The sequence below is a fragment of the Siniperca chuatsi genome, linkage group LG3 (assembly GCF_020085105.1).
Source record: "Siniperca chuatsi isolate FFG_IHB_CAS linkage group LG3, ASM2008510v1, whole genome shotgun sequence".
In the NCBI taxonomy this organism is placed as follows: Eukaryota; Metazoa; Chordata; class Actinopteri; order Centrarchiformes; family Sinipercidae; genus Siniperca; species Siniperca chuatsi.
Genome location: NC_058044.1, coordinates 27,735,794 through 27,760,701, shown reverse-complemented (window position 1 = coordinate 27,760,701; position 24,908 = coordinate 27,735,794). Strand labels below are relative to the sequence as shown.

The following is a 24,908-nucleotide window of genomic DNA, read 5'->3' as shown; positions in this document are numbered from 1 at the left end:
TTTCTACCTCCGATAACTTGTGAGTGGGGTCGCCATGGCAACAACTGCCCCACCAGGAAGAAGACAGCTTGCTACGGCAAGTCAGCGAGGCCACAATGTTGTTAGCAGTGGCTAACCATAAGCTAATCGTCAGTAAGTGAAACCAAGCAATTGCTGTCACTAAGGTTGTAACTAACCACAAGAAACTAAGCTAAACCTAAGTTTAGATAAACAGAGAAGTCGGGTGACCTTCGTAATTGAAGCATGAAAGAACGTGTGAAACGAGAGAGACTGTCGCGACTTCTGTCCTGAAAAATACAGCGATATAACAAAATTTTGGAGGCTAATCATCAGCGGGTTTAGTGCTTACCTGAAATATGTAGCAACACCCGAGCAGACAAAAACTTCAGCTTCCCAAGATGTGTGTACGAGCTGACAACACAAGTCAGACTCACACGGTATGACAGCTAACGCCAAACTGTGGGTGGCAGTAAGGGGGCTACAACAGCCAGAGGTGTTGCCAGATTAGTTTGACGTTACAAGTGAAATCGGTTGAAATGAGTAGCGCGGGTATGAGATGTGGGGCTCTGCTGTCACATAAAGAGTTAGCTGGTGTAATGTATTATTATTATTATTTTTTTTTTTTGTAAGAGCTCAATGAGAAGTTTAAATTGGGAGAAAGATGGACCAGTATTCTGACATTTTTTTACTTCTCTCTAGTTGGGAAATGTCTATCAAAAAGGTCTACCATTTTGCTTTAAAAATGTACTCATTCCCTCCTTAGCTGCCCTTTTTAAAGCACATTCATACCTCTGGATGTCTGTTTTGATAGGCACTTAACCTGACAGAAATCTCCACACAGGGCCAGATTCACCTGCTAGGGGGTTCCTGTGCAAATTCAAATTCAGCTTTGGGTTCCTATTGGCCCCTGTTTTATACAGTGATTGGCCCCCTGGTTCCTCACACTCTATTTGTTGCGGTGTTGTGTTTAAGTACCCTTCAGGCACAGTGTGCAAAGCAGACTACACATGGCAATTTGTTATGTTTTGCCCAGACTCCCAGAAACAATACAAATATTTTAAAATACAGCTACATGTGCCCCAGGTTTGCTGTGTGCCAGCTAGTTTGTGGCAATTTGATTAAACGTATATTTATTTTGAAATATGCAGCATACAAGGACAATGTTAACTAAAACAATAAAGAGCTAAATTTTGACACAGGGCCCCTGTACAAGACTGCCTCAAGATTAGGTGAAAATGCAGGAGCCACCTTGAGGTCCTTATTGTTACAGTTCATATAAATAGTGGTCCATATTCCCGAACAAGTGTGCAATTAATTAAATGTCCAAAAACTAATTGCCACACAGTGAGTCTGGGGCCTTTGGGGAATCATTTTTGCGACAGAAAACCTTTCAGACATTTGATATATTTTGGACTTGAAGTTTGTTAACAACAGAACCTGGCAACTCTGACTCGTCGCAGTGTGTTGACGTTGGTCCACAAATAAAGACGTGTAGAAAGCATAGAAACAGAGCAGGTAGAAGGTGCACCACCAAGTCAATGGCTGTCCTATCTTATGTGGGGTTTTTTTTTTTTAGAAAAGTGTTTGGACTTTTTGTTACAGCATTAGTACTGACGCATGTCACAAAATCGAATACGAAGATGGAAAATGTTTCTATTGTAATAGCATTGTTTTAGTGAGAGGGTAGAGTATCCCTACAGCAGCGGTGCCAGTAACACCACCCTGGCTGTCTCCCTCAGTGCAGTCTGGGTTAAAGATAGGTTAGGTTAACACAGGGAGCACAGCTTTTGCTTTTAGTATAGCAGCCTTACAAGTTTATGCTGAAAGAAGAACATGAGGTCATGTATCCGTACATGCAGTCGAGATGATGGCAATTGCAGCAACATTACAGTCGATAGAAGAGTTACAAATTAAAAAGGTTATTCTTTGTACAGGTTTGCATCTCACAGTAGGCAGGATACAGTCAATGAGATATATGGAACTGTGCAGATTTACAAATATGAATATTTTGATAACATTTATGTGGCTACCAGCTCACAGCTATTTCAAAGAAACTGGGCTGATCAAAAGAATTTAGAGTTCAGTGAAATATTATTATTATAATATTTTTTTTTTGTTTATGTTTGTTTGTCTGGTTAAGGGCATATATAATTCTGGTCCACACTCCAACATAGTAGGTGGCGGTAATGCACCTTAATGCTGGTTGCCGGTTGCCACCCACCATGAAACGGAAAGAAGAAGAAGAAAGAAGAAGAAGAAGAAGAAGAAGAAGAAGAAGAAGAAGAAGAAGAAGAAGAAGAAGAAGAAGAAGAAGATCATTAGTCCACACCATGGATGGTCCACACTCCAGGTCAGTAGGTGGCGGTAATGCACCCGAAAGCTGTTTGCCAACTGCCAATAAAATCAAAAGAAGAGGAATTGGGTGTCCTTTCTATCCACCCTAACTCTTCCAGCTGTGCTGCAGCCTGCAGAAAAGGAACACAAACATGGATCTTATCAGTAAACCAAGAAGCAAGTCTATCGTGTGGTTGTATTTCGGCTTGAAAGCAGATGAAAAGGGACAACCTTTGAACTCTGGCGAGGCCGTCTGTCGTTTATGTCGAAAAATAGTGCTTGCAAAAGGTGGAAATACCACGAATTTAAGAAGTCATCTGAGACGTCGACATCGTGCAGATTTTTTCGAGACCACTTCTTCCACGACTTCTGGAGCTTTGTTTGAGGCTCAAGGTGATTCACCACCAAATTCAGCGCTTTCACTTAACAGTAATTGTGAATCTAAAATCAAATTTGAGTCCTATTGCATTGGCCACCTTTGCCACAACTGCATTCATCCACTCCCTTGAAACTGACAAAATGCAGCTGCAGTGGGGCACTATTGTGGGTTTTATAAAGTTGCATTGCAATGGGGAGCAGTTAAAGGTGACACAAAATAGTCCCTGACCCTGATGCTGTGTAGCCTGTATACACACTCGTTGCTAATTTATAACACACTTTAGAGCACAGACCACGTGATATGGTTTACGTTGTTTTAATGTTGTAACATAGACTGATGTGAGTGTTTTTAGTGTGTCACGTCTCTGAATGCAACGTTTAATTCCGACCATGCACTGTGACTGTATCAGACACATTCAGAGAGTGGATATAATCAAGAATGTTGGTTACACTCAAGCGTCGTTTGAGTAACACCTGCCAGCAGGTCAGTGAGTAAAACGGTGTGTGTTTCTTTAAACGGGGTTATCTTATGTCAAGTTCTTTCATACGTAATGTCATTTTCATGTCACATTTAGGGGCATTATACAACGTAGAGTGAGTGTTCATTTCAGCTATGTAACTGCAATTACAAAAAAACCTAAATATGTTTGCACGCATGCGCAGAGAGAATACGACCCAAGCGCTAGAAGTCTGTTTTACGGCAGTCCCTGTTGCCATGGTATCACCTAAACAGTCTTTTACGCAGTCCATTATAAAGAGCTGACGGAGACACAAGGGGATATTTTGTTATTTAAAATATCGTTTGGTGTGGGATATGTTGCTATTGGCCCGCTGGTATGATATGTCGTACCTAACGACAGTTTTGCGGATGCTGCAGTGATTGGCCCGTCAGAGCCGCCATCTTTAGCCTTTTAAAACCCCTTTGTAAACCGACTGACCCCGTCTCTTCAATACAAGCTGATAACGACTGTGGTATAATCGCCGTATAGCACCGGAACCTGACTACTTGACCGGTATCCCTCCGCTTTGTTTACATGGCCAAAACCCTGTGCTCGCTTCATTTTCCATTTATGACAAAGCACAGCTGATGGAGCTAGCAGCTAACATTATGAATGCAGACCTGAGGGGTTCTCGTGAAAATGTGGATTTGTTTGAACCTGAGATGACAACTAAAGATGAGCTCATTCTGAAAGAAGAGGCTGAGTCACAGGATGAGGTAGAGTGTGAAGTAAATACCACTGACATTTGTAGACATGCACTGGTATCAGACTTGGAACTGGATGAACTTGAAGACAGCAGGACTGAAATAAGTACGGTTACAAAGAAGCAGACGACATGGGCTGTGAATTGCTTCATTGGCTGGTTGGAGTCCCAGGGGCTCCAGGTGGACCTGACTACAGCGGAGAAGACTGAGCTGAACGGGCTACTGAGACACTTTTATGGATCAGTACGAAACAGCAAAGGTGAGCTGTATGGGATCGCTAGTTACATTGCACTGAGAGCTGGACTTAACCGTTACTTCAAAGAGCCTCCTGTCAGCCGCCCTGTGTGCTTAATGAGAGATGCTGAGTTCACCTCAGCCAACAAGGTATTCTTGGGAGTGCTGAAGAGAATTAGGAAGTCCGGTCGAGACATAACATCACACCATCAGGCACTGTCTCCTGATGATATCCGCATCCTCAGACACTCGCGTGCGATGGACACCAGCACTCCAAGGGGACTTCTGAACAAAGTCTGGTTCGATATACAGGTACATTTCGGCCGCAGAGGGAAGCAGGCTAACAGGAATCTAAAGCCAGATTCATTTGTGATCAGAAAAGACGAGAGGGGACTGAGATACTGCACTTTATCCTTTGGTGATGAGACAAAAATTCATATTGAGAAGGACCGATGCTCTATGTTCGAGAAGCCAGGCAGTGAATTCTGTCCCATTACTTCTCTCTTGAAGTACCTCAGCAAGCTCCCATCCAACGCAACCGCCCTTTACTTACAGCCTAAGAAGGAGCTAACGGATGAAATGTGGTACAGCCACGTCCCACTAGGAGTCAATTATCTGGGCTCAATGCTGGCCCGCATGTGTAAAGAAGCCGGCACATCAGTCATCTATACCAATCACTGCGTCAGAAGCACACCCTTTCACCAACTGTATGACGCAGGACTGGAGGGGAGAGAAATGATTCCTGTCAGCGCACACAGGTAGGACGATATTCACCTCTTGCCATCTTAATTTATCCCATTACACCTGCTGAAATGACTTAAATATAATTTTTACAACAGGTCTGAAAGCTCCCTCCAAAGTCACCAGACGCCGTCCCTGGGGAGCCGTAAGCAGCGGAGCGAGCTCTTGCCAGAGAGCGGTTCAGCTGGCCCAGCAGGTCTGCCACCAGACAAGTGGGCACCCCTAACAGAAGTTCACTCAAGCACACACATTCTGCACCACTGCTGCAATGGAGTCATTATCTTAGTAATTACAGTCTGAGTGAAATGTTCAGAAAAATGTCTACAGAATGTCAGAACGAACGAACGTGAAGACGCTGAAGAAAAATACATTTTTCTTGGTGGGGGAACAAAATAAAACGAATCAAAACAAACTCAAAGCTTCTGTCTTTGCTATAAATAAATGTGTAAATTGTTGTGTATTTACTATAATGTAATATGTCTAATGTTGTAGAGTAACAATCACATTCTAATTCAGTAATATCCTCAAAAGGTTTTGTCTCTATTTACTGAGTTGCTTAATCACGTCATCTCTGTTTTGTCACCCAAAACAAAAAAAACCGTAAACGTGCTTCCTCCTCTAGTCAATGACAATATCTCACCTTAATTCCATATTTGACTAAATATTTCTGTTTTTTTTTTTTTTTTTTTTGCCTCTCCAGGTTTAGATTTAAACCACGATGAATTCTTCGAGGATGTTCCGTTTCTCCAGACTGCTTCAAACCAGAACTATGTCCCAGATGCTGTGCTGCCGCCTGGAGAGCCGTGGCTCCATGGCGGCCCCTCCCGGGCGGTGTTGTCCCTGCCTTCCTGCCTGTGCCTGTGCGGGGACGTTGGGTCTGGGAAGTCTGGTCCTGGATCTTCCGGCGAGGAGCAGATGGGAGAGATGAAAGTGTACGCCAAGTGTCACCTTCAGCAGGGCGTCATGTTTGGGCCATTTGTAGGAGAAGTGTGCAGAGGACAGATGCCGACCAACCTCAGATACACCTGGGCTGTAAGTAGACAGGTTTGAGTAGACCTAAAGAGGCCGTTTAAAATCAAGTTATGGCAAAAATGGTGCTGTTTTGCGCTACAATAACATTTAAAATCCATGATGTAATTTCTGACTTGTGTTGAGAGCAGGAATCCAAAACAGAATTGGGTATAAAAATAGTTGACATACGCATTGCTCCCATCTCCAGATCAGAGATGAGGCTGCTTTTGTCTACATCGATGCTTCTGATGAAAACAAATCTAACTGGATGAGGTGGGCAGGTCTTACTTTCTCCCTTCTGCTTTGTTTCTGTCATAATGCAGTCTGACATTCAGTCACTCGTAGTTTTATTTATTTACGATCACAGCATTTGTTTGACAGAGATTGGCTCTTACTTTGCTGGTCACAGTTACGTACTGTATGTGTTTGCTGTATGTTTCAGGTATGTAACATATACCAGCAGTGAGGAGGAACACAACCTGGTCGTCTTCCAGTTTTACCGTCACATCTACTACAGGGTTTCCCAGCCCATCACAGAGGGAGCCGAGCTCAGGGTCTGGATCGGCAAGGATTATGCCACCTTGCTGGGCCTCGGGATGGGTGAGTTCACTCACTGACGCATGGAATGACGTGGCAGACGCAGCCTAGCAGATCCCTATTAGTTTTTCACTTCCACATTCATTTTCAACTGAAAGTAGACTTAAATTTAATTGGAACTATTATTCTGAAGGTGTTATACTGAAAATATAGCTTGCTTTTTGGCCAACATCCTATGTTTTTGTTTTTGTTGGGGAGATACAGGTGACAGTGTGAAATGTGAAGTTGGAGACAAGGAGACAGTTATGCGCCTCCTGCAGGACATCCAATTGGTCACCCTCCCAGAGCCCAGCAGCTCTTCCCTTTGGTCAGACCACAGCCAGTCACAGAGTCCCATGCTTGTCATCAGTGATGTGACGACAATGTCAAACCTGGATGCAGCTAGTGACTCAGGCATGATTTCTGGCTCTGCCTTCCCCTCCTCCTCCCTGATCTCCTTCCCATCCCCTAGCTCTCATCCGTTGGAAAAGTACGATTTTATGCCTGGAACTGAGAAACTGCTGAGTAACCCAAATGCCACACAGAACAGCCCGTGGTACTTTTTTGGGTTTGAGCCGGACCCAACCGGTCGGCCTCTGGACCGGAGCACTGTGGTGTGTAAGCTGTGTGGGGAACATGTGGCCTGTGGGGGAGGAGCAGTGGATCTCCAAAACCATCTGACCAACAAGCACCACATCAGACCACGTGACAGTAACAAGGATCGGAGTCTTCTGACAATAGGTAACTATTACTGTCGACTGCCTGTTTTGCACAATAAATGACAGAGTATCAAAGTTACAATGTTAAAGGAAAGTTCTGGTTTATTATAACTTGACAGACCAATAAATGAGCAGTCAGACAGGTTGTAAACGAACCAAGAGTTTTGCCAAATTATATAAACCACTTTATTTGGAGGTAAAACTAAAAGTGAGCGCCACCAAAAGCACCAAAATGTTACTAATAATCCTGCATTACTCTGGAAAACTGCACACAAACAACTATGTCGAGTAGTATAAAGTTAAACCAGGAAGATGGCCTGTAAACTGTGATGTATGCTTACAAAGTGCAGTTTGGGTAATCATTTTTATTTTTCATCTTCGTCTTCTGTTCTAAATAAGTTTAGTGAACCCTGGAGTTTACAACTTGTCTAATGGTCTGACTGCTCGTGTGTTTTGTCCAGACGGATTTCTTTTAAGAGTCTACAGCCATGCTAGCTAGCTGTGAGGCTGTACTTCGGCACTGCAGTGCGAGCTAAATGCTCATGCTATCATGGCAACATGCTCACAATGACAATGCTAAAATGCTGATGTTTAGCAGGTATAATGTTTACCTGTCTTATTTTAGTGTGTTAGCATGATTACGTTTACTAATTTGCACTACACAGAAAGTACACCTGAGGCTGATGGGAGTGTCATTAGTTTTGGAAGTATTGGCCATTCAATAGTTGTTGAGATATTTCAGTTTGGACCAAAGTGGTGAACCAACGAACTGACCGACCAACGCTGCTGTAGAGAGTGCCACGCCGCTAGCATGGCTAAAAATAAGACCCGAGATGTGAGTCAAAATGTGAGTCAGATAGCTCTTTCAAAAGTGGTTCAAAATTGATCTACAGCTTAAACAGGCTTTGTAAAAATGTGTTGTCAAACTATTGAAGCTTATTTGCCGATTGGAGATTTGTTCTTTTTCACAAAAGGTCAACAGCGCTCGCAGCCATTGATGGTCAGTACACTCCCCCTGGTATCATCTGCTCATGTGACCGATGCCATTGCCAACTTTCTCATCATGGATCTCCAGCCCCCGGCTCTGGTTGAAGGGGGAGGCTTCAAACAGCTGATCCACACTCTCCTGCCCTCCTACAAGGATCTGCCTTCACCTTGTCAACTCGAGAACCTTTTGAAAGAACACCACACCAAAGGCAAGACGAGCTTGGCTCAGCTGCTGAGGAGGAAAATGGGAAGCGGAGAAAACGAGGAGGTATCTGACTACACCGCTCCCATTGAGTTTGAGACCAGGAGACGTGGGCGACCTCCGAGCCATCGCAGGGAAGTTCCTCATTTTGTCACTTTAAGTGTGGATATTTGGTTCCACAACTGGCAGGGCAACACTGAGAGGTACCTCACCCTCTGGGCACATTACATAGACTGTAATTTTAGTTTTCAGAACCTGGCTCTGGCAACCCAAAGACTGACAGAGAGTGGGGCGAAAGACTACAGCCTTCGAGCAGTGGAGGCTCAAGTGAAAGCGATGGCCCAGGAGTGGGGAATCTCCCAGCCTAATCTAGTCTTGCTGGGAGGGGAGGGAAGGAACAAGATGAGGCTGGGGCCAATTAAGAGCGAGAAAGGTGGAGAGGCTGCAGGAAGCGTCCCTCACCCGAACTCAACAACATTTCTTGAGAGGGACGACTCTGTGTCACCCGAGGAACCACATGGCACAGAGCACGGCCATTCTAGTGAAGGACTGCCATCTGTGCCATGTTTCTTTAGCGCTGTGCAGGGCTGCATTGAGGAAGTGATGTCACACTCCGTCATCTCCAAGACCCTCAGCCAATTCCAGGGCATTCTCTCAACCCTCTTCCTGCCACCTGCTCAAAACAAAGGCTCTTATCAGAACCACACCCAGAGTCTGTTGCAGACCCTGACGAAACAAGAACAGGCTGAGCTGAAGTCATGGGCTCACAGCCGGCCAACATGGAATAAGCTGTACCCTCTACTGAGCACGTTCATCAAACATAAAAGCCTTTTCTATGATATGATGAAAGAGATTAAAGGTGAGGGCTTGTCCAAAGAAGACACTTCTTCAGAATCCAGTTCATCTGGCAGCTGCCATGCAAACTCCACCTCCAACACATCCTCAACTAGCGTTCCCACTTTGCGATCTGAATGGAAGGTTCTAGAGGAGCTGTGTTTGGTCCTCAAACCTCTGGACGTGGCGTGTCGAACCCTCGCCAAGGAGGCATTCCCCCGTCTGTCCCTCATCAAACCCATTCTCACCGGCCTGCTCTCCCGCCACCTCATGTCGAGGCCGGGAGATTCCTCATCCATCCTGAAGGAAGTGAAGAGGATGATGAGGCGGAACTTGGCGAGCTGTTACGACAACCCCGTTGTCAACAGGGTTCTGTGTGTGGCATGTTCCCTCGACCCCCAGTTCCATGGGCTGGGGTTCATGGAGGAGAAGGTGAGTTGTAAAGTTAAAATGCAGGGAATTGACTGTTTGCTAAACCCTGTCCCCTTTAGTTACTGTTGCTATGCCTGTCAAACTTTCTGTTCTAGCATTTTCTGGTAATTTAGGCTGGGGTTGGTGGAGTGTAAACTTCCCCAGATCCAACAAAGAGTAGGACAGAGCCACTAACGTTACCCTAAACTCCTCCGATAGCGTCCAGGACCAGCTCCACACAATGAGGAAGTACTACTCAGTGCATGTGCTAATCATGAACAAGGCTTGTGTTTTTTTTTTTTCAATGTAACCAGTAACTGCACAAACCAATGTAGTTAGTTATTGATGTGCTCCCTGAATGGGAAAACTCAATTAACCTGTAGTTAGTAAACTAGTTAGCCAAACATGCTAACAATTGTAGCTTACTTTAAGAGAATGGTCATGATTAGTGGGTAGCTTATTGTTTGAAATATTCCGATACTAGTGCGAATACGATTTTAAAAACATGATTAAAATCTGGAACTATCTGATCAAAGAATAAGTACTGTAAGCTAGACTATGAATGTGAACAGGCATTTTTGATGCCAACTCTCAGTACTTGACAGTTTTCAAACTCGATATTCAATATTCAATCAATATTTCAGTCAGTACCAGAACATTGAGGTTTGATATCCCACCCTATGAACAGCACATACCACTGATACTGAACATTTTATTAAAGCCAGTGCTTTATAGGCTTGCTGCCTTCTTTTTTTTACTAAATATCTGTCAGCTTCTTTTGAGATATTAAATTTGTTTTGGAATACATATTAATGATTCATATGTACTGAGAGATTTCTGTTTCCTGCTTATTATTTCCATTTCTGGTGCTAATGTGCTTGAACATCATTGGCCAGGAAGACTACATTACATTAACTTTTGAGGCTGCCTTCTTGATCTGATCTTCTTGAAAAATTCTTCTATGTAACTTGTCTCTTCCCCAATCATAGTTATAATAATGTGTGAAGCAAAAGATACTCTGGAACACAAATAAAATCTTTTTGTTGTGATTATTTTCAAGGAGCAGACGGCCATTTTTGATTGGCTAAAGAAAGAGGCTGTCAGGATTGTGAAGGAGGACAGGAGGAAAGGCCAAGGTAAGAAGCAAAGCCAGAGCAAGAGAAGCCCCTCACCTGGGTCACCAGAGTCAGAGAGTGACTTTCTGCGGAGGAGCAAGCGCCTCAAAGAATCCCGCCCAATCAACTTCAGAGAGATCGAAGACGAAGATGAAGAGAGCGATGCAGGGGAGGCTGATGAGAGCGAGCTGGCAGATCCAGGCTCTCAGGGCGGGCTCTCTGGTATGGAGTTCCTCCTGGGAGACCTGTTCTGCTCTGCACCCAGGACCAGGCAGAGCTCCGTGGAGGAGTCTATAGACATGGAGATGTCTGTCTTCAGAGCCGACAAGGGAGCTTCGCTGGGAGTGGAGCCCCTGCAGTGGTGGAGGACGAAGGCTGTGCAGTTTCCGCTGTTAGCCACAGTGGCACGGGCCTACCTGGCTGCTCCGGCAGTGGCAGGTAACGCTGCACAGGACTTTGTGCAGGAAGGAGCGGGAGCTACGTACAGGAAGAGAGCCAACATTCCACCAGAAAGTTTGGACTCAATCTTGTTTCTGCACCACAACCACATGCCCGCCACTGAGAGTGGGCAAACAGCAGTTAGGAATGACGACAAGAACAGTGGGATGGAAAAGGTCCCATAAACACACAAACAGCATTCATTGCTTTTTCACAAGCTCTTTAATTTAACCCCCTCGGCTACATGTGTAACACGTACCCTCATCTAAATTTAAACCAAAGCCCTGACACAAAATTAGCCTGTTGAAGAAAACCGCACAATATCCCCATCTAGAACACAAACAGGGTGCTGAGGTTGGATGCAGTACACACTGAGGTCATATTAAAGTGTAAAATAAGTGCATATTAGGAAGAATCATTTTTTGGGATTGAAGGTTTGGCTTTATATTTGATTGGAGGATCTTTCAACCATGTAAAGTTTCATTGACTGAAATCTTTATTCACCCTTATTTGTGCAGCAAATTTAAGGTTTAAATTTTTACTTTAAAGATGCATTTATCCCCCCTAAAAGTAACAGTGGTGTGATATTTTCATTTTTATTTCCTGGAGATTATAGAGAAGAAAGACAAAGAAAATCAGTTTTGTACTGTTTATAGTTCTGATCTACATTTAACTTTGCTGGCTGTACCTTGTAGCACCTAGTGCCTTACCTCTTTTGGATACAGTTATATAGTATAGTATTGGTAGGTATTCCTGTTATAGTTAAAGTGATCATGAAAGTGTTGCGTGAAACCTAAAATGACTTTTTTTAAAAACATTTTACATAATGATTCACTTTTTCAGCACTGCATTGTACACTGTTAACACAATGGATGAAGCTTATTAGCACAATATCTGTATTGTCTTAGACTGTGATGTCCTTGAACTCTTTGCGTTTAATGTTTTGTATGTCTTAGTGTAAATGTAAATATACCTGTCACTTTTTTAGAATAAAATATATTATTTAACCTGGTCATATTAATATAATCATGAAACATACTGTGTATATACACTGTACAGTAAAATTTGTACTGTACATTGTGTCCTGTGGTTAATATAAATACATGTGGACATATATACTTTACAACACATTAAAGCTCAGAAATGAAATTTAGCCCAGTCAAACACATTCACATTTAAAAACAGCTCTTAATATTTTTTATTTAACTATTAACACGTTTTGGAATGTACAAAACATTTAAAAGACATATCTGTTCTCACAAACATAACATTTAAAATGATATCGGTTAAATAAAAAAAACAAAATATACAAGAAAATCATTTGACAACCTGAAAAATTAAGTCTAGAAGTTGACAGAGACTAAAACACTTGTATGATTATCCTAATAACTATAACTTGGCTTCAGCCATTTTGGAGCCATTAGCGACCTCAGTGTGGGCGTTGTCGTCTCTGTGGCGGGCTACTTTTCTGCAGTGGATGAAGACGTAGACAGGATGGATAAACACCAGCAGAGTGAGGAGAGTCAGAGCAATGTCCACCTGTAACAGATCAAAACAACATTAGTCTGAAGTCAGTTACGGCATCACACTACCCTTGTCAGTGAATACACTGACTGTTACACTGGCACAAACTAAGATTGTCAGCGTTCCTCAAAATGTATTCACGTGCCCTCTACCTAAATGTGTCCTCCACAAGGATGTGATAGTCACCCAGTGGTTCTTTAGCACTTACGAAAAAGGGGTCTCCACCCAGAGGTCCTTTGACCAGGGTGAAGCAGGGGTACTGCAGCAGCGAGACAACAGCGGACACAGACATTGCCAAGCCGTACAGCTTCCCGAAGTGACAGGCAGGAAAACTAAGAGAGAGAGACATGTCATTTCCACAGGTATGTCTGTGACTTGGTGTCCATCTGGCACGCTAAACCTGCTCATTATAAAGTCTGATCAGTAGTAAGTAGCCCTCCAGTCACTTAAAATTGGTTTGTTTTTTTGAGACCGTCAGAGGTTAATTTAATTGAGGCTGTAGTTGAAAGTGTTTTTAAGCTCATATTCTATTAAGTGTCCTTCAGTCAGTGCTTGTGACCGTCAACGTCTGACCACTGATACTCTTTGCCGATGCATTTTTTTCTCTGTTTGGTATCTATTGTCAGTTTTTGACACTTTCCCTTTACCACATTACGTAATTTTGCAGTGCTTGCTACTGATGAATCTGCAATTCAGGCAGCAACTACTTTAAAGGGGTACTCCAGCAATTTATCATTGCACTTTCATAAAGTGCTTTCATAAAATGCAATGCTTGTGAGAGACAGATTAAAAAAAGAATGGTCAAAATCTAAGCAGTAGAGGCCGAGATATCCTGAGTTTTAGTTCCGAGTATGGGTCAAGCTCCAAAAACCCTGGATCCAACAATTCCCATAATGGAACTCAGTAGCGTCTTTCTGTAGACCGACCCTGTCTGGTGACTGCCCACATATTTTAAACTCCAGATCCTAAGTTTGTAACTCAGGCTGTTTCTAAAAAGTTTCAAGCCCAATCCAAAATATTATTTTTTCAGACAGTAGAGAGCTCACTCCAGAGGCACATAAAACATTATACAGCTGTTGTCACAGGCTGAGAAGTACTCCTTGTAACAAGTAAACTGATTTTTATGTGTAAAACTGGTGGAGTGCTCCTTTAAGTCACAATTACAGTGGCCTGCCGCACCTGTCAGTTACACATGTATTTAAACCACTATCAGTATTCATTAAGGGTATGTATCGCATGTCCAACGACATTCCAGCATTTATGACATTGCCAATTTCACTGTAATGAAAGACAGACAAGTTAATTTAGTGCACCTTTGAATTCCCTGAGTTATTCACCTCAACTCTTCGGTCTTCATAGAGGATAGGGATGCCAGGTTAGAAAATCAGACAAATTGTGATTGTTTACATTCCAATAGTAGGTAGCATCTTAGCTGATTTGTAGGATGGGTAATCCTTTACGACTGGTCTTCATCCTACCTTGCACCAAATCTGCACTCTTGCTTATTTGGTGTGAAAGTGGTGTAAAAATTGCAATTTTACAGTATAAGTGAGTTTTCAAGCAACAGCACACCTTAACGAGGTGCAAAGATAGTCGCTGCCAGAACTGCAACAGTCCCAAACACTGAAAAATGATGGAATGTTCAGAACATCACGGTGACACTGTATGCCAAACATAGGACAACTGCATTATCAAAGAGAAACACTGTTCATAAGTCGACTGACTGAAAGACACTAAACTGTATATTTGTTTAACAACTCAGCAAACTCAGAAATGACCATCGAGTCACATCTGTCAGTTTTAACTTTTCTTTCGTCGTGTTGTGAGGCGTTTCTTTTATTTTGTCCATCCCGTGTGTGTGTGTGTGTGATAGCTACTCACGCAATGCTAATGAACGCTGCATTTCCCCCGTAGAGGAAGGAGCGATTGAGGACCTGTAGACCAAAGGTGAGGTACTGCAGCGGGAGCAAAGGAAAGGAGGCGCACACAGAGAACAGGAGGCACTGCAGGGAGGTTAGGAACAGAGACAGGCAGGAGGAGCGCAGGTCCGCCTCCTGCTCTGTTTCTCCTACAAGAGGAAAAATGGTTAAGAAGGAATGAGTAAAGTTGCTCTGTTGCAAACACACACACACACACACACACACACACACACACACAGTTATAACACCAGTTATTGATTTACCAGGAGCCAGAGGCTTTCCCTTGTGTCTGTCCATGATGAGTCCGTTCCAGGGAGCACACAGTACTCCACACAGCTGGGTCATGGCAAAAGCATTGGTGTACTGACTCACTGAGGGAGATATGGTGGGAAGGAAACAGAAGCAAAGAAAAAAATAAAAATACAAGAGTTGCGGTTGGATGGCGATAATGAGAAGAGGGGATGGAAAGGTCAGTGAGAGAACAAGGAGAAAGCTTTAAATCACAGTCCGTTAATATGTGTGACGAAGAGGCTCAGTGACTTTTATAATGAGTTACCCAGGTTGGAGTCATTGTTGGCCAGCCGGTTGAGCATGGGGTTGAGCGTGCCAATGAAGAGGTAGTGCCTCAGCTGCATAACGGACAACCACAACAGGTGCCACAGGAAGAACCAGGACAGCACGCAGCTTCGGAAACTCGCCACTAAACACGTGGAGATTCACATGAAATCTGACATGAACTTTATCGAAAAATGAAATCAAGTCCACGCGCTGAAAAGTGCTTTAAAGTTGAATACATTTACTAATATCTACTTGTGATATTTTTTAACAAATTGTGTTCTGTTTTTTTTTTTTTTTAGTATTTTTAAAAGTCCAAATTTAAATATGTAATGATTTGTGTGCAGTTTTATTGCTCAATCATGTCATCCACACCTGATAATGTGAATATGGAGGTGATGGCAACAATGAGGATAAGTACCTTTTCCTGAGTCTTGGGCCTCTATCCCGTCCTCAGGTGCTGGTGGCACGTTGTCCCTCCCACTGGACTCCTCTGAAACGGTCATCGCTCCATCCCTCATCCTCTCCAACTGCTCCACATTATAAGGGTTGGCCTTTCTGCAATTCAATCTGTACATCGGGAGAAGTGAATGTCTGTCATGTCTCATCCGTGAAGATGATCTACATGACCTACTACAGTAGCTGCTCAAAGACAAGCTAATGTTCGCACCCGTAGGTGTAGTATTGTGGCAGAGGGTAGGGGATGTGGGTTCTGGGCATCAGCAGGAAGGTCCTCAACAGGTGTATGATGCTGCAGAAGGACAAAACAAGGAAGGAGGAGTGGAGAGAGATTCCCTGTTCATACAGTACCTGGAAAGCAGAGGGAAAACTCTTGGGTAAAATTCAAGAAAAAGAATAGCAGCAATTTTGTAGAAGTTGATGTACATGTTGCTTTCTGCTCATATAAAAATACACATGTACGTCAAAGAAGCACAGAGCACCATGACCTCAAATGGTGTATTTCAATTGCATTTCAAACCACAAGCTAAACTGGATTTGATGTAAAAATACCTGGGTTTTTTTGCTGTGGAGAAAAACTACTGCACTTCATAGACCTGGCAACAAAAATTGGATTTGCATTGTCTGTAGCTATGCGTGAACTCATTCACTGTTCACCATGTTGTCCACCATTTTGTGTCAGCCACTTTGAAGCAAGCTGTCTGACTCTAGTGAGAATGATCAATGACCAAGTGCAACCTACCATCCTGCAATGTGAATGCCCAGAATAGTGCCTGATATTGTTTTTTGACGACTACCCATCTAGTAAATGATTACAGATGCTGCCAGAACATATCATTATAATGGCTCCACTGACATGGCTCCACTCCTTTACCTTGATGATGAGAAACACAGCAGCAGAGGAGTCAAAGGCACCATTGTAGAGAGTGATGATGGTGGAGCGATGAGCAGCGAACAGGTTGCCCACCTTTCCAACACCACAGGGACACAATTCAGTGATACAACATTTATATAGTTATGGGTTATTGGAGAGTTCAAAGGTGTTGTGAAATATAATTTATTTTGGACATACATTATGTTTCTATGCTAAGATATTGATACAGAATAAGAATTCACCTGCATGTTAGTTAGGAGGAGCAGAATTCCTCCCACGGCGATGCAGGACAGGGCAGGAAAAAGCAGCTCTGAAAATGCTACGTGACGGTGGAAGACAAGTTAAGAAATGATTCCCTTGATTATGTACTTATGACATGATTTTAAACTTATACCTAACCCCTTCACTTGGTTAGTGCTAGATTCCAGAGTCACAGAGAAGCCAGAACAGCAGACAAGTTGGGTGTTTAAACACTCGTGTGGCAGTGATGTCATTGGTTCAGACAGCTAGATGAAAATATTTTTAAGAGACAATTAAGAATTAAATATGGGTTTGATATGATTTAGGAATGAATTTCGTATTATGTGTCGTAATCACCCGGGTTTCTAGCAGTGGCGGCTGGTGGAAATGTTCCAGGTAGTGCTGTGCCACATCCAATCAATTTCAACAAACATCCCAGTAAGATTTTATGCAAAAAAGTGAATGTATCAAAAAGGAATTCCTACTTTGTCAAGGCGTTACTGCTTTATTTTATGTTGGAATAAAATAATTGTTAAATATTGAACTGCAAACATATCAGGACATCTTATTTTGGTCACCCACACAGGCAAATTAAAAAAAAAAAAAATTATAGGATCCCTGATAACCAATACAAAATAGTTAACAGAAGGAAATGACCCAAATAACATAAACAATCTTGTAAATATCAGTTGAAATGGAATCATTTGGGATTTGTTTTAAAATGTCAACTATGCTCAAAAACACACACTGGGGCTGAACATGAACAAATGTACACTACCAGTCAGAGTCTGACTACATCTGCTGGATACCTGGTTATTCATTGTCCATGTGGGAGTCTGGTGCTCGGCCCTACAGAAACAGTGTTGGTAATGAACTCGAAATGTTACTGCTGGCGTCCATGTAGCTTAGCACAAGCACCAGCTGGCAGTGGGTGGAAATGTCAGTGGTCTTGTTGCTTGAATGGCGAGAATCAGCGCTCTTTACTTCCTCCAGAATGTAATCCTTTAGCAGTGACAGCATGCAGTCCAACAGCTCGCTTTGTTACGTTATAGTCCATTTTCTATCATATTTTACACATATTACTGGGTGCATTCCATATTTCAAACACACACATATTGACAATATTATTATTATTATTATTATTATTATTATTATTATTATTATCATTATTATAAGTTATATAAGTTTATAAGTTTGTGGCTCAAGGAGGGTGGCGCCCTAGCGCCCTCTATTGGCCAGCCGCCTCTGGTTTTATAGTAATAACTGCGTGTTTTTTCCTTAGCACAATGTTACATGCTTAGAATGTGACAGGAATACTACACATTTCCCACTGTGAAAGGATTATGACAAGAAGAAACATGTGGAAACAGGCATGATGACAGAGCTGAAAGATTAATCCATTAAACTACATTATTTATATTGACTAATAACTCTAACATTGCTTTAGATGCTGAGAAAATTTAGTGAACTGCTTGAAGTGGTCACTTATTTGATGCATGTTGTGATCTGCTTGTGAGTGCGCACCTACCTGCACTGGAGAAAGCCACAAGAACGGTTCCAGTAGTGTACAAAGATCTGGAGAGAGAAATATGACTACATTTAGAGCAGCTACATCCGTGTTTCTGTCATTTATCCACCAAAGCATACACACACACTTGAAAGCTGAGAGGTATTTTCACACTTCACACGTAAAAGATGCAATGGTAAAGTACACTATGAATTCATATTTATTATATTTTGGTGGACAAATCTTAATTTCATCTGACTGGCATCAGATGAAATAACTATGATGCATTTGAAGAGCTGAAGATTTGATTCAACTTCAACTGATTTAATAAATAAGGAGGTGGGTTTTAATTTTTTAAAACACATTCTCTGTCAAAATGTTTTTCATGGGTGGGCTCTTGATAACGTGTGTCATGTGATCTAAATATATGCATTCACGTGGACCATGAGCAATAAATAAGTAACTTAAATTGTCAATGTATAACGCAAGTAGATTTGTGACACATCTGCAGGCACATAGTGAAATGTACCATTTATGGACAGAAAGTCTGGGGTCAAAGGGTTCAGTTTCTGACAAACAGTGGATCTATCCATCCCGTGACTGAACTAGGCTCGCCAGGTCGTCTTCAGCTTGTCTTGAAAAGGATTCATAGTTGTAAATATTATAAAGTGATGAGTCTGACACTGCAAATACAATGGTCAAATGAGGTAGGCTCTGCTCATAATTTTGCGGCCTCTGTTAGACATTCACTTTATGCTAATCGTAAACTGTAGCAATAACTGAACTGTAAACTGAAATAGGAATTTGAGCTCATGGATCCCATATGGGTATCATGCATTGAATGAATTTATTTCAAACTGTTGGCCACTTGTTTTGTCAACTAAACTTCTTAAGCTTTTGTTTCATTATGCTATCTGACTTCTGACTGTTGTCTCTTAAAGTACACACAAGGGAAATATGAATGAAAAGCTGTTTGTCAAAGTTTGTCAGTCAACTATAACCTGGACAAACAATATGTCCAGGACATTACAAAAACGATGCTGATGGGGTATTTCCTTTTTGTTTTGCGGTCGGAGAGAGAAAAATAAGATGAACTCACATTCCCAGCAGCCTGGTCACCATGGTGCCAAATCGATCAAACAGGTAGCCATTGACTAGACTCAGGAAGTTGTTGAGGAACGAGGCAATGGTGAAGATCAGAGAGAACTGCTCATCCTGTCTACTACAGTCTGTAAGAAACAGAGAGAAAGCTCAGGACATTATGGGATATTGAACCAACTGGTGGTGGACGCCAAAATGTGTCTGCTAAATATTAGAATTAGCAGAGGCGTCATGCAAGCCAAAATTATCGGAGGCGCTCGCATCACTCTCCCGTTCAAAGCGTGTAGGAGAAACTACATTGGCTGCGATATTCGCAAAAAACAGCTCTATCTAGAGCCAGTGATTGGTTTGTCCGTTCTGGGCTACTGTAGAAACATGGTGCAACATGGTGACCTCCGTGGAAGGGGACCTGCTCCCTCTGTAGATAAAAACAGCTCATTCTAAGCTAGCGCAAACACAACGATTCTTATTTTCAGGTGATTATACACTAATGAAAACATACTTATAAAGATTATATTCCATTTCTGCCAAAAGCTCCTCCTAAGTGTTACACCAAAAGGAATCCCTAACTCTCTCTAATTGCATTTCATTTTCACACATTTGAAAAAGGGATTGATGCTCTACTAACCACTTCAGCAACACACAGTTAAGCTAGCCTACATCTCCTCCAGCACTGATGCGAAGCAGAGTGCTGTGTGTGTGGCTACATGCAACTTTCAGAAAAATCCAATACCACAGGGAAAAGGGGTGTTTTAACTTTTTGAGGTATGATCTATGACATATTTAGAAGAATACGTTTGACTCATAATATAAAACGATCATCACTACATATTATAAAAAATTGTATTAAAATAAAATATAATATAATATAATATAAAATAAACAGGGGTGCACGGTGGCAGAGCGGCTAAAGCTCCTGCCTCCCAATAAGGAGATCGTGGGTTCGTGGGATCGATTCCCGGACCAGACCAACATCACACAATCTCTCTGGGTGGAGTCTGCATGTCCTCCCCGTGTTACCGTGGGTTCTCTCCGGGTTCTCCGGCTTCCTCCCACCGTCCAAAGACATGCATGTGTAGGTTAATTGATAACTCTAAATTGCCCGTATTGAATGAATGTGAGAGTGAATGGTTGTCTGTCCTTGTCTGTGTCTGTGTTAGCCCTGCGACGAGTTGGCCACTGTCCAGGGTGTACCCTGCCTAAGGCCCAAAGTCACTGGGATAGGCTCCAGTCACCCGCGACCCCTAACGGGACCAAGCGGACGGGACCAAGATGGATGGATAAAATAAACAAATCCAGATTTCAAAAATCAGCTTGAATGGGCATGACGCTACTGGGAATTCCTCAGGTGGCCAGAAACTTAACTCCAATGGGATGATAATGTTGCTCTGTGTCTGCTGGATGTGTATGTGGAAATGATTTGCTAACACTAGCCATAATGAGTTATAAGTTAACGAGCTATATATAAGTTATAGTATGTCAGGGGTTGTCATTGTGTTTTGGAGTTCTTCTGCCCCCAAGCGGCCAAAAATCTATTCATGCAGCTTTAATTGATAGTATTTGTACATTTTTTGCTTCAGATCACCTCTCAGACCTGAACTCTAGTTGCTCACCTGTACTGGTCAGGTTGCTGTTGTTACCTGGGGCACTGACACACAGCTCACTGAAGTAGCCATCCTCCTTCAGCACAAACACCAGAGAGGCGAAACCAAACACAACACCGGCAAAGCACAGACACTCCAGCATCCCAGAGGCCAGAGTCAGCCTGTGGTGCAGCCTGGTACCAACCTCGTACCCCTGCATGCTTCACTACCCTTCTCCGGGTCGCTAACAGGTTTACTTCCGGTATGAGTTTAGTCCTCAGAGAAAGTTGTCTCTTTTTTTCTTTGGTTTTCTGTTCCTCTAATTCCTCTTTAAGCAGTTCTTTCGAATTCCCTCCAGCAAGAGCAGGGCAGTAAAGGTCTCTGCCGGATTAACGTTTCTAACATACAGAACAAAAACAAAACAGGTGTAAGGGAGAGAGAGTTGTTCATCTTTCAGTTACAGCCCAAACAGTACAATATAATGCAGCATATTGTTCCACGCCTACACAACAGATGATCCAGGACTGAGCAGCATTAGTGAAGCAGCTTCAATGGATTAAACACATGTCAACCAAATTACACCCCAAAGCTGTTGGTTTTTTTAACAATATTTAAAGAACGACAAGCGCTAAATATTGTACTCAGTGTGGTTCCATAAAAGTACAGTTTTATAGTAAATAATAATAAATAAATATCATGTTCAGGATCATTTTCAGAGACTATGTGATAAGCAGAGTTACTTTGTCCTCTGCTGCTCTGTTGAAGAGTACAGTGTCCAGTTTACACACTGTGGGGTGCCGCACTATGTGACTTTGGATGCAAATTGACATTTGATCCATCAGTGCTCACTCAGTCCATTAAGAGAAACTTCACTGACTCTGCTCATGCTGGTCATTTCCAAGATGCACAATTAAAGGGAAAGTCCACCCTAAAAATGTCATTTCTGCTCAGGTTTAAGTAGTCTCTCCTCTGCAGGCTGAGGCCAAGGTATGTGTAGTTTTTTGTATGTTGTAATTTAGTGGTGTCCAAATAGAAATTGTGTGTGTTTTTCCTGACTTGCTGCTGTAGACCTCCTTTTGTTGGTGACAGCAACACCAAGTCATCTACTTCCCTTCATTTCTGTGTCATTCAGGTGAGGCCAGGCGCAGTGGATTGATCTAAATGACATGCAAAGTCATTCATGTATGAATTGAAGAGGACTGGACTAAGATTGCACCCCTGCCTCACCACATGACCCTGGGAAATGACAGCTGTTTGTTTGTCTCCTGTTTTAACTGTACGTTTACTATTTGTGTACATGGATTTAATTACATAACATGTTTTCCCCCCTAATGCCACTGTTACGTAGTCTATAGAAAAGGCCCTCATGCCAGATGGAATCGAAGGCCTTCTTGAAATCAATAAAACATGCATAGGCCTTTCCTTTCTTTTTGTCTAATTCTTGCTCAGTTTGGGTGTGGAGGGTAGAGATGTGGTCTGTTGTGCAAACTTTGGTAAGAATCTAATTTGGCATTTATTCAAAACATTTGGCCAGTGGTAAAAGTGATACGTTTTTTTATTCATAATATCGCCAAAGGGTTACTGTTTACACAGATTCCACTGTAATTATTTGGGTTATATTTATCTACATTTTTATAAATTGGTGTTATTAAACCTTTATTCTATATGTCAGGAAAAGTGTCAACTGCTAGAATTATATTAAAAAGTTGGAGTATAGCCAATTTGAATTTATGGTCAGAATATTCGATCATTTCCTTTAAGATGCTGTCGACTCCACGGGCCTTTCTAGCGTTCAGGGAATTGATGCTTTCCATCAGCCCTTCTGTTTTTGAAGCATCTAGAGGGTTTTGGTTGTCTTTAATTACTAATTCTAAAGTTTTCCACTTGGTGTGTATTTTGTGTGTTCTTTGTAATATTGCTGTATAATTCAGTCAAATAACGAATCCAAATGCTGCCGTTTTGTATTGCCAATTGATCTTGTTGTGTTTTGTTTAGAGGGTTCCAGAACTGGTTTGACTCTTCAAGATCTTCTGTTTCAGTGAGCTGCTTCTTGGTGTGTTGTTCTTTCTTTGCTCTTAGTGTGCGTTTGTATTGTTTTAAGGCGTCATAGTAATGAAGGTGTATATTTTGGTTATTTGGGTCTCTATGTTTTTCGTTTGATAACTTTACTACGCAGATATTTGGAATTGATTATTTGTTGTGGTTTTTGATTAGAGGTTTTCAAATTAGATAACGCTGCCAATTTATCAAAAAAATGTGTTAATTTTGTCCACAGCTAAATTAACACCATCGTTGTTATGGGGAAACATTTTAGAAAGAAATAAAGCAGCTGAATATTGGATTTTGGATTTTGAAATGCCTTTTGGTAGCTGTCTGATTTCCATTTGAATGTGTGGTGTTGTACAGTTCACTGGGTTTGGAGGCCTCCTAGTTAGTGTGTCCTGGAGTTCAAGTTCAACTAACCCCACCCCCCCGGCGGCGTTCCTTATTTCCATTTCAGGAAGTGGGCAACCCTCATCGCTACCATTTGCTAACTTTAGCTATCACGCACGCGCACGCACGCGCGCGCACACATCCTTGTATCAACTATGTATTAACTATGTAGCAAGAAATATATTATTAATAGTGTGTGTTTGCTTCATATTTTCTTATATCTACACATGCGCACACTAGTTTAGCGATTTTGATCACATTTATTGATTAGATTTTTTTCTATTGGTTGCTTCATTTCTTGTAACTATAGCATTTTAACATTATGCCAACCAACCAGAACCATAACGGGTTGGCACAAACGCATTTGTGTACATTACCACAGAGGTGTTTAGAGCTGAGACCTTAACCTTTGATTTGCTGCCGGTTAGAAACGGTTCTAACATAAACGATGCCAGAGAAATACGGCAGCGAGTGAGAAGTGTGCCAAGCAAACCCCGGTCTGCATGAGGCGCTGCTGACTGTAATCCAGATTAGTTCACTTAATCTCTATGCGTACTGACACATGGCACAACGTGGACACAAAACCGCAAGAAATTAGACCCGTGTAACGTGTCACACGGTTAATTAACGACACACAACACGAGTGGACAATTGATATAGTGAATATGAGTAGGCTATAAACCCCTTAGAATGGTCTATTTCTCTGTGCGGAGACGTTGAATCTGCTCACCTCGGTTTTGCGACAAAACACGCATCGCTCCGCAAACGCCTGCTGTACCACTGACATCTGAAATGCTGCTTACCTCGTAATTTCCAGGTGATCCAAACATTACAGTCCTCATGCGCAGGGACTCTGCAGGACAGGGATGCACCTTGCACTGAGCCGCAATTTGGCTCTCTAATGTGCAGAGCTGCGCCTCACTCTCTCAATCTGTCTGTCGGGGAGTCAGCTGTAAACAGGTGGACACAGGGCGGGAGAGCACAGTAACATATGGGTTCATTATATACACACACAGTAATTCTCATTAACAGTTTGATTGTGAATTATAGGATAATCCTGCGGATTTTCTATTATTTAGCGCACACGATGACACCATTTTAATTCAACCCATCGAGTCCCTGAGATAAAGTATACTAAATAACTATAAATACAATAGCATACAACCTCACTAATGAGAACAAAAGACACGTGGTGGGACCTGCAGACATGTTTTAATGATTTTTTTGTTTTATGCATAACAAACAGTGTCTGTTTGTTATGCAAACACCAGGTTAACAGTGTGCGCAAACTTGGACATGCTTCCCCTGCTGTTGTTTGTGCGGAGCTCTCTTCTGTCCTCTGGAGGCCATTTCGTGCCTTCATTCATTTAAACTCTGCACTGACTCAGTATAAGACATAGTATGGTTACTGTGTGATTTATGTCCACTAACATATTCAGGAGAACTGGCAGTCACCATGGCATAAATACAGTAGGCTATATGGACAAGAAGGACATTAGTAGAAAAAAGAAACTTGCTGTAAAGTTATT

General features: G+C 42.2%; 2 protein-coding genes across 6 annotated transcripts; one reads left to right on the top strand and one right to left on the bottom strand.

Moving 5' to 3' along the window:
* The first annotated feature begins 27 nt into the window (after positions 1–27).
* On the top strand, positions 28–12,191 carry LOC122873905. Of its 4 annotated transcripts, XM_044191225.1 has the most exons (8): positions 3,225–4,908; positions 4,990–5,087; positions 5,592–5,923; positions 6,111–6,175; positions 6,345–6,502; positions 6,704–7,219; positions 8,172–9,652; positions 10,692–12,191. In XM_044191225.1, the coding sequence occupies exons 1-8, from the start codon at positions 3,800–3,802 to the stop codon at positions 11,367–11,369; spliced, it is 4,437 nt and encodes a 1,478-aa protein (XP_044047160.1). In that variant the 5' UTR covers positions 3,225–3,799; the 3' UTR covers positions 11,370–12,191. The 4 variants fall into 4 exon arrangements, with proteins under 4 accessions (XP_044047163.1, XP_044047164.1, XP_044047162.1 ...); XM_044191228.1 differs by lacking the exons at positions 3,225–4,908; positions 4,990–5,087 and adding an exon at positions 28–132; XM_044191229.1 differs by lacking the exons at positions 3,225–4,908; positions 4,990–5,087 and adding an exon at positions 1,378–2,350.
* slc43a3a (solute carrier family 43 member 3a) lies at positions 12,087–24,330 on the bottom strand. Of its 2 annotated transcripts, XM_044191237.1 has the most exons (13): positions 24,183–24,330; positions 20,977–21,344; positions 19,362–19,491; positions 18,284–18,330; positions 16,758–16,834; positions 16,516–16,608; positions 15,853–15,992; positions 15,604–15,752; positions 15,184–15,327; positions 14,891–14,998; positions 14,590–14,776; positions 12,917–13,040; positions 12,087–12,723 (listed from the first exon to the last, which is right to left on the bottom strand). In XM_044191237.1, the coding sequence occupies exons 2-13, from the start codon at positions 21,164–21,166 to the stop codon at positions 12,574–12,576; spliced, it is 1,539 nt and encodes a 512-aa protein (XP_044047172.1). In that variant the 5' UTR covers positions 21,167–21,344; positions 24,183–24,330; the 3' UTR covers positions 12,087–12,573. The 2 variants fall into 2 exon arrangements, with proteins under 2 accessions (XP_044047172.1, XP_044047173.1); XM_044191238.1 differs by lacking the exons at positions 20,977–21,344; positions 24,183–24,330 and adding an exon at positions 24,110–24,171.
* Positions 24,331–24,908: the final 578 nt, after the last annotated feature.

Excerpts from the sequence above, each read along its gene's own strand:
- LOC122873905 (XM_044191225.1), top strand. The coding sequence starts at position 3,800 with ATGGAGCTAGCAGCTAACATTATGAATGCAGACCTGAGGGGTTCTCGT. Across the intron at positions 5,088-5,591 it reads CGGTTCAGCTGGCCCAGCAG|GTTTAGATTTAAACCACGAT; the intron begins GTCTGCCACCAG and ends TTGCCTCTCCAG. Across the intron at positions 6,503-6,703 it reads CTTGCTGGGCCTCGGGATGG|GTGACAGTGTGAAATGTGAA; the intron begins GTGAGTTCACTC and ends GGGGAGATACAG.
- slc43a3a (XM_044191237.1), bottom strand. The coding sequence starts at position 21,166 with ATGCAGGGGTACGAGGTTGGTACCAGGCTGCACCACAGGCTGACTCTG. Across the intron at positions 15,753-15,852 it reads CCACAATACTACACCTACGG|ATTGAATTGCAGAAAGGCCA; the intron begins GTGCGAACATTA and ends CCCGATGTACAG. Across the intron at positions 15,328-15,603 it reads GGCCCAAGACTCAGGAAAAG|TGGCGAGTTTCCGAAGCTGC; the intron begins GTACTTATCCTC and ends CCACGTGTTTAG.